Below are 12,174 nucleotides of genomic sequence, written 5' to 3' on the forward strand. Positions count from 1 at the left end.
ACTGTTCTGACTGTACCCTAAGGACATTGAAGTTTCACGAAATGAAACAGTTATTTTGTTGTGGTCCTAATTTAAAGCATATTTATTGGAAGGTATAGTACAGAAGTCACTTAACAAACAGTTAAGAACAGGTTATTCAGAATCTTTATCTCAGTGAGGCTGTGTTGTTCCCTAGGTCTCCAGAATCTTTTACATATTCTAAAAGTTAAAAAAAAATCCCTCTCAGGGGAAAAGGGCACTTAAAAGTACATAAATTCCCTATAGAATTGTACACCTGAAACCTATATAATTTTATTAATCAGTATCAGCCCAATAAATTCAATAAAACTGTTTTTATTCAGAAGTATGCCAATTCCCAATGCTGGTAATAGAAGTAAACAAAACTGAAGCTTGGACTAAAATTAAAAGGCTAATCTGAAGAAAATGAAAAAATTGACTCAAAAAAATATCTACATGCCCACTCCCATGTTCATTGCAGCATTATTTAAAATAGTCAAGCTATGGAAACAATTTAGGTATCTATCCATAGATGAATGAATAAAGAAAATGTGATACACATACACACACACACACACAGAGGAATATTATTCAGCCCTAAAAAAGAGATCTTGCTATTTTCAACAACATGAGAGAAATCTTGAGGGGACTGTGCTAAGAGAAATAAATCAGACAAAAAAAGACAAATACCATATAATATCACTTATATTTGGAATCTAAAATCAAACTAAAACAAAACAGAAAATGAGCCCACTGATACAGAGAACAGTTGATCAAAAGAGGAGGGGGGCATAGGGGGTAGGCAAAATGGATGATGAGGGTCAAAGGGACAAACATCATTTTAAAATAAGTCCTGGGGAATCTAGAATGTGACACTAGTTAATAATACTATATTATATATTTGAAAGTTACTAAGAGAGTAGATCTTAAAAGTTCTCATCACAAGAAGAAAAATACGATCATGTATGGTGATGGATGTTAACTAGACTTACTGTGGAGATTATTTGGCAGTATATACAAATATCAAATCATTATGCTATATACCTGAAACCAATATAATGTTACATGTCAACTATATCTCAGTAAAAAAATTTAAAAGGAGAACCATAAATTTGAATTTTTCAAAAGATTAGAAATGTAACAAACCACTCAGTCATAGACTGAGTCTATGTGGACAAAAGAAAAATTTTCATGAAAATGTCTTAACCAGTGAGTGTTCCCGACAGTGTTCTGTTTTTCAAGTGAAATTAAGCTTTAAGTGGAAGTTTTAAAGGCAGTTAAACAAGGGAATACAAATACTCACTGAAAACAAGTTTATGAAGAAAGCCAGGAGCCTCTACAAACATTTCCATATTCACCTTGGATTTATTCCTAGCAAATGTCAAGAGTCTCCTGTGTAAAATTCCGCTGAGGGAAGAGATTCACTGCCAAACGGTCTGGATGTATTAGAAATCCAGATTAAAAGGAGGCAAAGTTAATGGGTTTGCAGTACAATTCTTTCATTCCTTAATTAGGTAAGTATGAAGTTCACATACAGTTACTTATTTGGAAAAAATATTTTTTTTCTATAAAGCAATATTTGGATTTTAGTTCTTATTTCTGTTTTCTTTCTGCCATTTTCTTTCATGCGTATGGAGTAAAATTTTTATACTACCACAGAAACTGAAATGGATCAACTAAGAGTAACAACCAAGCCCGGCTGGGAGTGGCTCAGCGGTTGAGCGTTGACCTAGGATCCAGGTGATCGGGGTTCGATTCCCGGTCAGGGCACATGCCTGGGTTGTGGGCTCGATCAATGACTCTCTCATCATTGATGTTTCTATCTCTCCTTTCCTCTCTCTGAAATCAATAAAGTTTTTTTTTTTTTTTCCTCAAAAGAGTAACAGCTAAGACAAATTTATGTGAAAAGCAGGCATATGGGTGTATCTATATTGAGGGGGTGGTAAAAAAAAATGACTAATTACATTTAGAAATAAAACCTAGTTAACTTAAACTATATTATTTATAGATTTTGGAAACTCAGATAAGAGCTGACCTAAATTTTCCTTTTACACTTTTATTTTTTACTTGATAAACAAGACTGTAAGAGAGAATTATTATAATATTTATATAGAGCATTAACTTTGAAAGAACCAAGAAATGTATAAAACAAGCATGCTAACATCATAAAAGTTTATAATTGAGTACCTGTTGTTATATAATTACTAGAGTAAATGATTTTTATAAATACATTTATTTTCTATTTTGTGAACTTCCTATCAACAGCCCTTTTAAAAATATATATGTGTTTTGATTGATTTTTGAGACAGAGGAAGAGAGAGGAAGAGAGAGAAACATCTATGAGAGAGAAACATCAACAGGGATCAGCTGCCTCCTGCATGCCCCCTGCTGGGGATCAAGTCTGAAACCCAGGCATGTGCCCTGACAGGGAATCGAACCACCAACCTCCTGCTACATGGCCTGATGCTCAACCACTGAGCCACACAGGCAGGGCTACAACTCATTTTTTAGTTGAGATGTTTACCTCTACCTCATTCACTTCTAAGAACACTAAGCTTCTGATGTCTTTATCTGATTCATAGTTATCCAGAAAGCCATTTGCTTTTGCACTTTAGTTTATGGTAATAGTTTCCCCCTTATAGTCATATCTATCTGATGTTTCTTTTAAGTATTTTCTTTTATTGTGTAGTTTTAAGATATCCACTTTAAGGTTAAACAAATATCCATTTACATTTGCTTCTTACATAGAAAAACAAAAAGAGGAGGTGATAGAAATGTATGGCATAGAAGACTGGGAAATTAATTTACCTATTCCTTTTCTGCTACTCAATTAAAAGGAGAAATTATTTTGGTGATTATATTTTTTAAATAGCTTTTAATCTTTTTAATGTTACTACGTAATTCATTTCTGTGGTAGTCATGTAGTCAATACAAAAATGATAGAGATGCAGACATGGCATATCCATGCAAAATAGAAAAAAAATTCAAATATTTATACTAAAACTTTTTCAAATGTTAACGCTTTTGTTAAACTTTCTTTGTATATTGGGCAATATCTAAATGCAATGTGAGCATAAAATTTTACCTGAAATGCACCACAACTTGACAGTATTCATGCCTTTTATGAATTGGTTCTTGTGGAACACAGGGAATCTTTTAGAAGTTAGGTAAACTTACAGAAGCTAATATATGTAAATATCATGGGTAGAAATTTTCCATTTTAGAAGCAGTATACCACTTTTGTTAAGAACACAGGCTTTGGCTCTAAACTAGATGGGTTCAAATTGCAACTCTGCTGTGAAACAGTTATGTGATGTAAAGTAAACTATTTAACATCTGTGCCTCAGTTTCCTGTTACCTAAGAAAATAACAATACTTAACCTCACGGGATTTAGAGAAAGTTCAAATAAGTTAATACATGTAAAGCACTTGAAGCACTCTACATGTTAACTATTTTTCAGAATTGTTTTGCATATTTTAGTCTCATCTAAAAACCATGTCAAAATTTTATATTTATTTATTTATTTATTTATTTATTTAAATCCTCACCCAAGGATATTTTTTCCATTGCTTTTCAGGGAGAATAAAAAGGAGAAAGAGAGGGAAACATTGATGTGAGAGAGATACATCCACTGGTTGCCTCCCATGCCTCCACTGGGGCCAAGGATAGAGCCCAGGGCCAGAATCCAACCCCAGACCCTTCAGTCCATGGGCCAACGCTCTAACCACTGAGCCAAACCGGCTAGGGCCTGTGTCTACATTTTCATCAAAGGGAATGAAACTACAAAGAATTTGAGTTTTAAATCTCAGAACCAGGGTTTCACTGTTATTTTTCATTAATTGCATGGCTTATACGCACCCGAAATAGAATAAACATATAACACAAAAACTATTGGAAATGCAGGAATAACATGATTAAAAATACCTAAACAAAAGCTTCTCCTGTACCTTTTTTAGTATCAAACAGCCAAGTATGCCAAAAATAAAAATGCAGCTAACAAACTTTTAAAAACTGTAAATACTTTCTTCCTTAAACAGAACATGTGAATTCTTTATATTCATAGAACATGTACAAAAATTTACCATGTACTTACATAGAAACCATAAAGTTATTTGAAATATTGCAGGCAATGTTCTTTTACCGCAATTCAACAATATCAGAAATAAAAATAAAAGTGACCAAAAATGTTAAAACACTTGAGAATTAAAAACTCATTGATAATTCATGGGTAGAAAGAAAGCAAAACAAATTACATATTATATCAGTGCTATAGATATAAGAACAGGTAAACCCAAAGCTGTAGGATACAATGAAAGTTATACTAACAAGAAATATTGCAGCCTTCTTTCTCTTTATTATAAAGAAGAAACTCACAAACCATAACAAAAGAATGTAGTACTCTTTGTACAAATCTTAAAAGTCAGAAAAAAATAAGCTGAAAAAGGCAAAATAAACTGATCAAGATACAAGCTCAAATTAATGAAATAAGAATAAAGTATAAAAGCCATTAAAACAATATAAAGTGTAATACTTTTTAAAGCGCAATAAAATAAACTTCTTTTGAGTCTGTTCTTGGGGGAAAAAGTGTGTATGTCTGTTTATGTATGATTAGAAAGGAATATTTTTAAATTAAAATAATTAAAGAATATATAAAGGCATATGGCAACCAATTCAACTCAGGGGAAAGAATTCCCTAGAAAAGATAAAAGTTATTAAAAACTTATCCAAATAGGATTAGAAAGCTTGAATAATACCCATACAAGAGTTTGAAAGAATTTTAAAATTACCATTTTTAAAGAGACCAGGACAATGTTTCACCAATGAGTTATAATTTTTAAGGACCAAAGGATTCTATTATTATTTAAACTATCCCAGGCCATACAAAAAATACTAAAACCTCTCCTAGTTATCTATACTAAGATAGTTAACATAATCTTAGTATATCTAACAATAAAAGTATATTGTTAGTATATCTAACAAAAAACATATAAACAATAATTCAATGCCATTAAATAAAATATAAGCTTCAGCAATATATAAAAGGACAATATAATATGATCAAGTAGAGTTCATTCCAGGAACACAAGAAGGGTTCAGTATTAGGAAATGTATCATCACCATTAATTACATCAACAAATTGAAGGATAAACCATATGCTTATAATAAAGAACGACAAAAAAGTATTTCATAAAAATTCAGCCATTCCTAATAAGAACAGAGTAATTTAGTTACCAAATAAAAGTATTTAAACATAACAATTCTTAACAAAAACATTAATACACATAGAAATAATCCTTATACGTCTCTAATTAAATGTCTGAGAAACTCTTAATACAGCAAAATACCTAACCTATGGTAAAGTTAGGCAGTGGGAACTGAGAAAGAAGGACAAATTGGAAATTTTCTACACATATATCTCAAACCTACACACACAAAAGCATAACATATCTATGTATACATTGACCTATGCAAATACCATCAAATTCATACATAAAAATGTATGTGTATCCCCTTACAAACAACATATACACCATACATAATTATACATCTGTATTTATTCTACATTAAAATACTAGTTTACCTGTTTGGGCAGTCGGAACAAGGAATTCTTATAGAAAATGTCCTTAGCCTGGCTCCATGTACCATCGATGATGATGATTGTGGAAGGATAAATGGGAGAATCTAATATAAATTCTTCCAAATTAGCAGCTTCAGCCCCCGGATATAATATTAATGTACCAGACTTCCGACAAACAGTTGAAAGTTCAGGATCTCTAAAAGTTTTAAAAAAAAAAAAAAAATCTTTATTACCTTGTAGGGTGACAAAAAGCTTTATTATTCTTCTTGAACTTCATTCAAAAATACATATCAAACATTTCCGGACTGGAGATGTAATAAGATAGCCTCTTTCCACAAGAAACAAAACAAACTTGATAGGGAAGGAAACAAGTTAAAGAGTCAATTAAAGACAAAATGCTAGCGAGGATGTGGAGAAAAGGGAACCCTGGTACACTGCTGGTGGGAATGCAAACTGGGTGCAGCCACTATGGAAAACAGTATGGAGGTTCCTCAAAATATTAAAAATGGAACTGCCATTTGACCCAGTGATCCCACTTCTAGGAATATATCCTAAGAAACCCAAAACACCAATCAGAAAGAACTTATGTACCCTATGTTCATAGCAGTGCAATTTACAATAGCTAAGATCTGGAAACAGCCCAAGTGCCCACCGGTAGATGAGTGGGGGAAAAAGCTGTGGTAGCCTGGCCAGCTTGGCTCAGTGGTTGAGCATCAACCTATGATCCAGGAGATGGAGGTTCGATTCCCAGCCAGGGCACATGCCTGGGTTGCAGGCTCGATCCCCAGTGGCAGCATGCAGGAGGCAGCCAATCGATGACTCTCATCATTGATGTGTCTATCTCTCTCTCCCTCCCTCTCTCTGAAATAAAGATATATTTTAAAAAACAAACAAACAAACAAAAAAGTTGTGGTACATTTACATCATGGAATACTATGCAGCTGTAAAAAAGAAGGATCTCTTACCCTTTGGGACAGCATGGATGGAAATGGAGTATTACACTAAGCAAAATCAGCCAGTCAGAGAAAGACAAGTACCACATGATCTCACTCATATGTGGAATATAATAAACAAAATAAACTGATGAACAAAATAGATGCAGAGACATAGAAGCATGGAACAGACTGAGGGATCTCAGCGGGAAGGCGGGGGTGGGGGAGTGGATGGGGTGAGATTAATTAAAGCACTTATATGCTTATATGTATAACCTATGAACACAGACATTGGTATCGGGAAGGCCTGGGGGTGGGGTGGATGCAAGGTGGAGGGGATCAATGGGGGGAAAAAGGGGACATCTGTAATACTTTCAACAATAAAGATAAATTTTTTTCAAAAAGACAATAAACAGCATCTCCTTCAAACCAGTGAAAGGTATCTACAAAAATATACAGCCAATTTCATATTTAACAATGTTCCTTGAGATTAGGATCAAGGTAAAGATGTTGGCTTTCACCACTCCTAATACACATTGTCCTGAAGGTCCCAATTATTGCAATAAGGCAAGGAGAGGAAAAGGCATAAAGATCTGAAAGAAAGAAGTATAAATGACTGTGTTTGCACATGATAGTACTACTTACACAGAAAGTCCCAAGGAATCTACAAAACATTTTCTACAACTAATAAATGAATTTAAAAAGTCATTGGATTCAGGGTTGATATATAAAACCCAACTGTTTTATTATATACTAGAGGCAAAAAATTAAAAGTAAGTATTTTTAAATTCCATTTATAAATGATACCAAAAGCAGTATGTCTCATAATCATTCCCCAATGGTTATATCACATACTCTAAGAAAAGCTTAAATTAATCATTACCAGATTAATATTAAATCAATAATCTGAGTAAGCTTTAGTTTAAAATCTATCAGTGAAAAATAAAATAAAATAAAATCTATCAGTGAATAATAATTTACTGAGTAAGCACTCTATTAGGTACCATGGGAAAAAATGAACTGCTTAATATAATGGGCTCAAAATGGGATGAGCTATTTGAAAAGTGCCAAGCTTCTCATCCCCAAGCATATTCATGGAGGGGTTAGATAGCCAAAATGTCAGGGATGGCCCAGATAGTTCCCAACTCTACCAACAAAGGTGCTTATTTTGCAATGAAATAACCTAGATCCAAGAATTACAGAGAAACTATCATTATAAAGAGCCTCTGTGTGAAAGAAGTATCACAGTGTAAATGATGTGGCTGTTCCCCATGTAATGAGCTCTGGACCTTGCTTCCATTCCCAACAAAATGGCACAATTCCCAATAGCAGCACCAAGCCCAGGGTGAATTTCTCCCCTGTGGACAAGGCAATGCAAAAACTACAGCAGAAAATTGTATGTAAGAAAAGTGTGTCTAACCAACAGTTTCAGAGAAACTAAAAACGATTATATAAAGTTCTAACATGATGTTATTTTCATTATAAGAGGCTAAATTATAAAGGTAGCTAAAATAATAAAGGAAGGAAAAAGCTTGGTCCATTCCCTGGGCTTCATGCTAGTACAAGTCTTACTTAGCATTTTCATAAGTGAACTGAAAAAGAAATCTTCATATTTTCAAGAGAAATTAAATTTTGCATCTAAAAATATATTTAACTGTGTAGACAGTATCAAAGTAATTTGTGAGGCTTTGTAATTGGGCAGAAAAGCAACAAAGATGATTCAAAGGTATAAAAAGACTTGTAGAAAAATTTAAATACATATAATATATATTTATGATAATGGTTTATAAAATACAGTGTGAAATAAGATCCAAGAACATTACAGATCTGTTAATGAAGATATCAACTAATGACGGCTGCACATAAAAATACTGGGCCTTATCAAAAACAATATTTTAAGCCCTACCAGTGTAGCTCAGGGTTGAACATCGACCCAGGCACCAAGAAGTCACTGGTCAATTACCAGTCAGGGCACATGCTCAGGTTGTGGGCTCGATCCCCTGTGGGGGCCATGCAGGAGGCAGCAGATCGATGTATCTCTCTCATCGATGTTTCTCTCTCTCTCTCCCTCTCCCTTCCTCTCTCTCTAAAAAAAATAAAATCAATAAAAACCCCCAATATTTTAAATATTACAGGAGAAGGTGTTTTATCCTTAAAAATACATGATGTGCCTATAACTAGAATACTAAATATAGTTCTAGTCACTGTACTTTAGGAAAGACTTAATGGGCTAGAAATGGATAGATATGTGTTTACTTCTATAAATGCATCTCATCTATAATATTAAAAAAAGGAACAAAATCTAATACAAGTACTCTACCATCTTAAACAAAAATGAAATAAATAGTAAACATATAAGTCTTTTAGGCTCAATATATATTAGTATGGAATTCAGATAATGCTGTCATTCCTTGGTTTATTTTCACTTTGGTCTATTTGGAGCAGGTGTTTTTGTTTATGTTTTGCTTTATCTTGCATTATTTTGAGAGAAAAGGCAGAAGCTAAATTTTTTGCCCACTTCTAATATACTATGTTCTAGGTCTAAAGGGTGAGTTTAAAAAAATGATTTTTAAAGATCTATGTAGAAAAGCATTATTTTAAATTGCCCTAAAAGTTAGTTTACCTTTCTTCACTAAAGCGACGACCAATCTTGACTTTACACTTGTCCGGGGGTAGGCATGCTGCTAATAGAGGAACTGTCCGCAACACTTTGCTTTCCTTTAATTAAAAAATTAATTAAAATGTAGATTTTTACTTGGACAAATACACTCTTAAAACTTTTATGATGAACATCTGATTCATAACATTATACAGAATTTTCACAAGTCCTTTACTACAGACTACACTTTAATAAAAAGAACTACAGTCTCTCTGATTTATCAGTAGTAAATATACTACAAGTATACATTTTTATTCTACTTGGGTATGTTTAGAGCTTTACTGATCAAAACAAGATAACATTAAATCATAGTTAAAATTATTAAAAGTGTAAATTTGTGTTTAACTAAATTGAATCATTTATTCTGAAAAACTTTTTATTCCAATAGTAATTACATTTTGTAGTATGTCAACTTGAAGATAACTGCCTAGATCTTTATGCCCAAAAAGCAAGGAAGTGTTCTAGAACCAAAATGATGGGCTGTATCAATGCCACAGAGAAGCGAATCTTAAGAGCCCCCAATGGCCAAACTGGAACAATTTGAGCAACAGAGTAAGTAACATAGTATTTGGATTATAATCCAAAGTATAAAATAGAGTCCAGACTGATATAAATAAATGGGAGAAAAGAGACAAACTTCCTTATAAAAAAATTCCAAGTAGTAAACGTAAATAGTCCCCACTCCAGGAGGCAGAGCTTAATCTCTCCCTCTCACTTGAGTATGGGCTGAATTTATGGCCTTACTTCCAAAGAGTAAAGAGTATGGAAATACAAGAAAAATAATAATTTAGAGTGGAAAATATGGTGACCATTTCTGTAAATCCCATCAACTATCACAAGTGGTTTTTTCAACACCCTAGCATCTAACACTAAAAACCACCTTTCTTGTTGTCACAAGAACTCTATCCTTAATCCCAGTAGAGCCAGGTGATTAGCTATTCTGCCTTAGTCTGTAATTTTCTTGGTTATTGTGGTCTATAGTGCTCAGTCACTCTCCGGCTCCTCATCACTGGTCCAACTGGGAATGCCATGCTTGATCAAATAAATAACAGAGCCCCTCTCTAATCAGTTTACCTACATATAGCCCAATATCATCTTTACCAATTTGTATAATCCTTCATATATATATATATCTCCTCACAGTGAATAATTTGACTATTTTTCCGTCTGTAAAAAAATGACAGTGTCCTTAAGGAATATGAAATACTATTTACTTTACTTTAGGAGTATCATTTATCTAGCAAATTAATACACAAAACAATAATGTTACATAGGAATTTACTAAAATAATTAAAAATAAATAAATTTGTGCCCGGCCGGGCGTGGCTCAGTGGTTGAGCATCAACCTGGGATCCAGGCGATCGGGGTTCGATTCCTGGTCAGGGCACATGCCCCGGTTGCGGGCTCGATCAATGACTCTCTAATCATTGATGTTTCTGTCTCTCCCTCTCCCTCTCCTTTCCTCTCTCTGAAATCAATAAAGATATATTTAAAAAATAAATAAATAAATAAATTTATAATTAAATTATTTGTTTATAACAGAAAGAAAAAATATTGCACTCCCCCTGCCCCCAGCAAGCCACCGACACTTCCGCAGGATAGGGTTTGTTAAAGTTGTCAAAAATAAGGCCTACTTCAAGAGATACCAAGTGAAATTTAGAAGACAAGAGGGTAAAACTGATTATTATGCTCGGAAACACTTGGTAATCCAGGATAAAAGTAGTAAGTACAACACACCCAAATACAGGATGACAGTTCGTGTAAACAACAAAGGTATTATTTGTCGGACTGCTTATGTCCGTATGGAAGGAGATATGATGGTTTGAACAGCTTATGCTCATGAACTCCCAAAGTATGGAGTGCTGCAGCACATTGCACAGGCCTGTTGTTGGCCCACAGGCTTCTCAATAGGTTTGGCCTGGACAGGATCTATGAAGGCCAAGTGAAAGTGACAGAGATGAATACAATGTAGAAAGCACTGATGGTCAACCTGGTGCCTTCACCTGTTATTTGGATGCAGGGCTTGCCAGAACTACTACTGGAAATAAAGTTTTTGGGTCCCTGAAGAGAGTTGTGGATAGAGGCTTGTCTATCCCTCATGGTACCAAATGATTCCCTGGATATGATTCAGAAAGCAAGGAATTTAATGCAGAAATTCACTGGAAGCACATAATGGGTCAGAACTTTGCAGATTATATGTTACCTAATGAAAGAAAATGAAGATGTTTACTTAAGAAACAATTCTCTTAGTACATAAAGAACAACGTAACTCCAGACATGATAAAGAAGATGTGTAAGAAAGCTCATGCGGCTATACAAGAGAATTCAGTCTACGAGAAGAAACCTAAGAAAGAAGTTAAAAAGAAGAGGTGGGTCAGGGCACATGCCCGAGTTGCAGGCTCGATCCCCAGTGGGTGTCATGCAAGAGGCAGCCGATTAGTGTTTCTCTCTCATCAATGTTTTTTTCTCTCTCTCCCTTCCACTCTCTCTAAAATCAGTAAAAACATATTTAAAAAAAAAAAGAAGAAGAAGAAGAGGTGGAACTGTCTCAAAATGTCTCTTGTCCAGAAGAAAGACTGGGTAGCTCAGAAGAAGGCAAACTTCCTCAGAGCTCAGGAAAGGGCTCCTCATAGGTAATAAACCACACCACAATTTTATATAAAGATCTTTCAGATACAGACAACAATATATTTATTGACCAAGCAGCAAAAACTAAACAAAAGTATTGTAGTAACAGTATTCAACAACCACAAACACATACACACACACACACACACACACACACACACACACACACACATATACACCCTTTAGGTATGTACATTTTTGTGTGTACTTCTTTCACTCCCAGGTTCCTAGAGTGTTGACTAAAGTCATATGTAAAAAATAAATTTAAAGATGCTGAGAATAGTTAAATTCATCTACCTGATAATGGAAAAGAAAATAGGAAAGAATTTACTGAGATTTTTAAAAGAACATGTAACAAGCTGGAGTTCTGAGGAAGCAT

General features: G+C 34.1%; 1 protein-coding gene and 1 pseudogene across 1 annotated transcript in view; one reads left to right on the forward strand and one right to left on the reverse strand.

Annotated features, from left to right (window-relative positions):
- DTWD2 (DTW motif tRNA-uridine aminocarboxypropyltransferase 2) overlaps window positions 1-12,174 on the reverse strand; it is a 67,522-nt gene that overhangs the window by 29,743 nt on the left and 25,605 nt on the right. The window contains exons 3-4 of the mRNA XM_087815505.1: window positions 9,132-9,226; window positions 5,580-5,772 (exon numbers count right to left, since the gene is read on the reverse strand). Of these exons, the coding sequence (XP_087671631.1) occupies window positions 5,580-5,772; window positions 9,132-9,226 (288 nt within the window). The remainder of the gene's footprint in view (window positions 1-5,579; window positions 5,773-9,131; window positions 9,227-12,174) is intronic.
- LOC148093509 (large ribosomal subunit protein uL18-like) lies at window positions 9,689-11,804 on the forward strand (annotated as a pseudogene).

Source organism: Miniopterus natalensis, chromosome 3, assembly GCF_054644295.1.
Source record: "Miniopterus natalensis isolate mMinNat1 chromosome 3, mMinNat1.hap1, whole genome shotgun sequence".
NCBI classification, from domain to species: Eukaryota; Metazoa; Chordata; class Mammalia; order Chiroptera; family Miniopteridae; genus Miniopterus; species Miniopterus natalensis.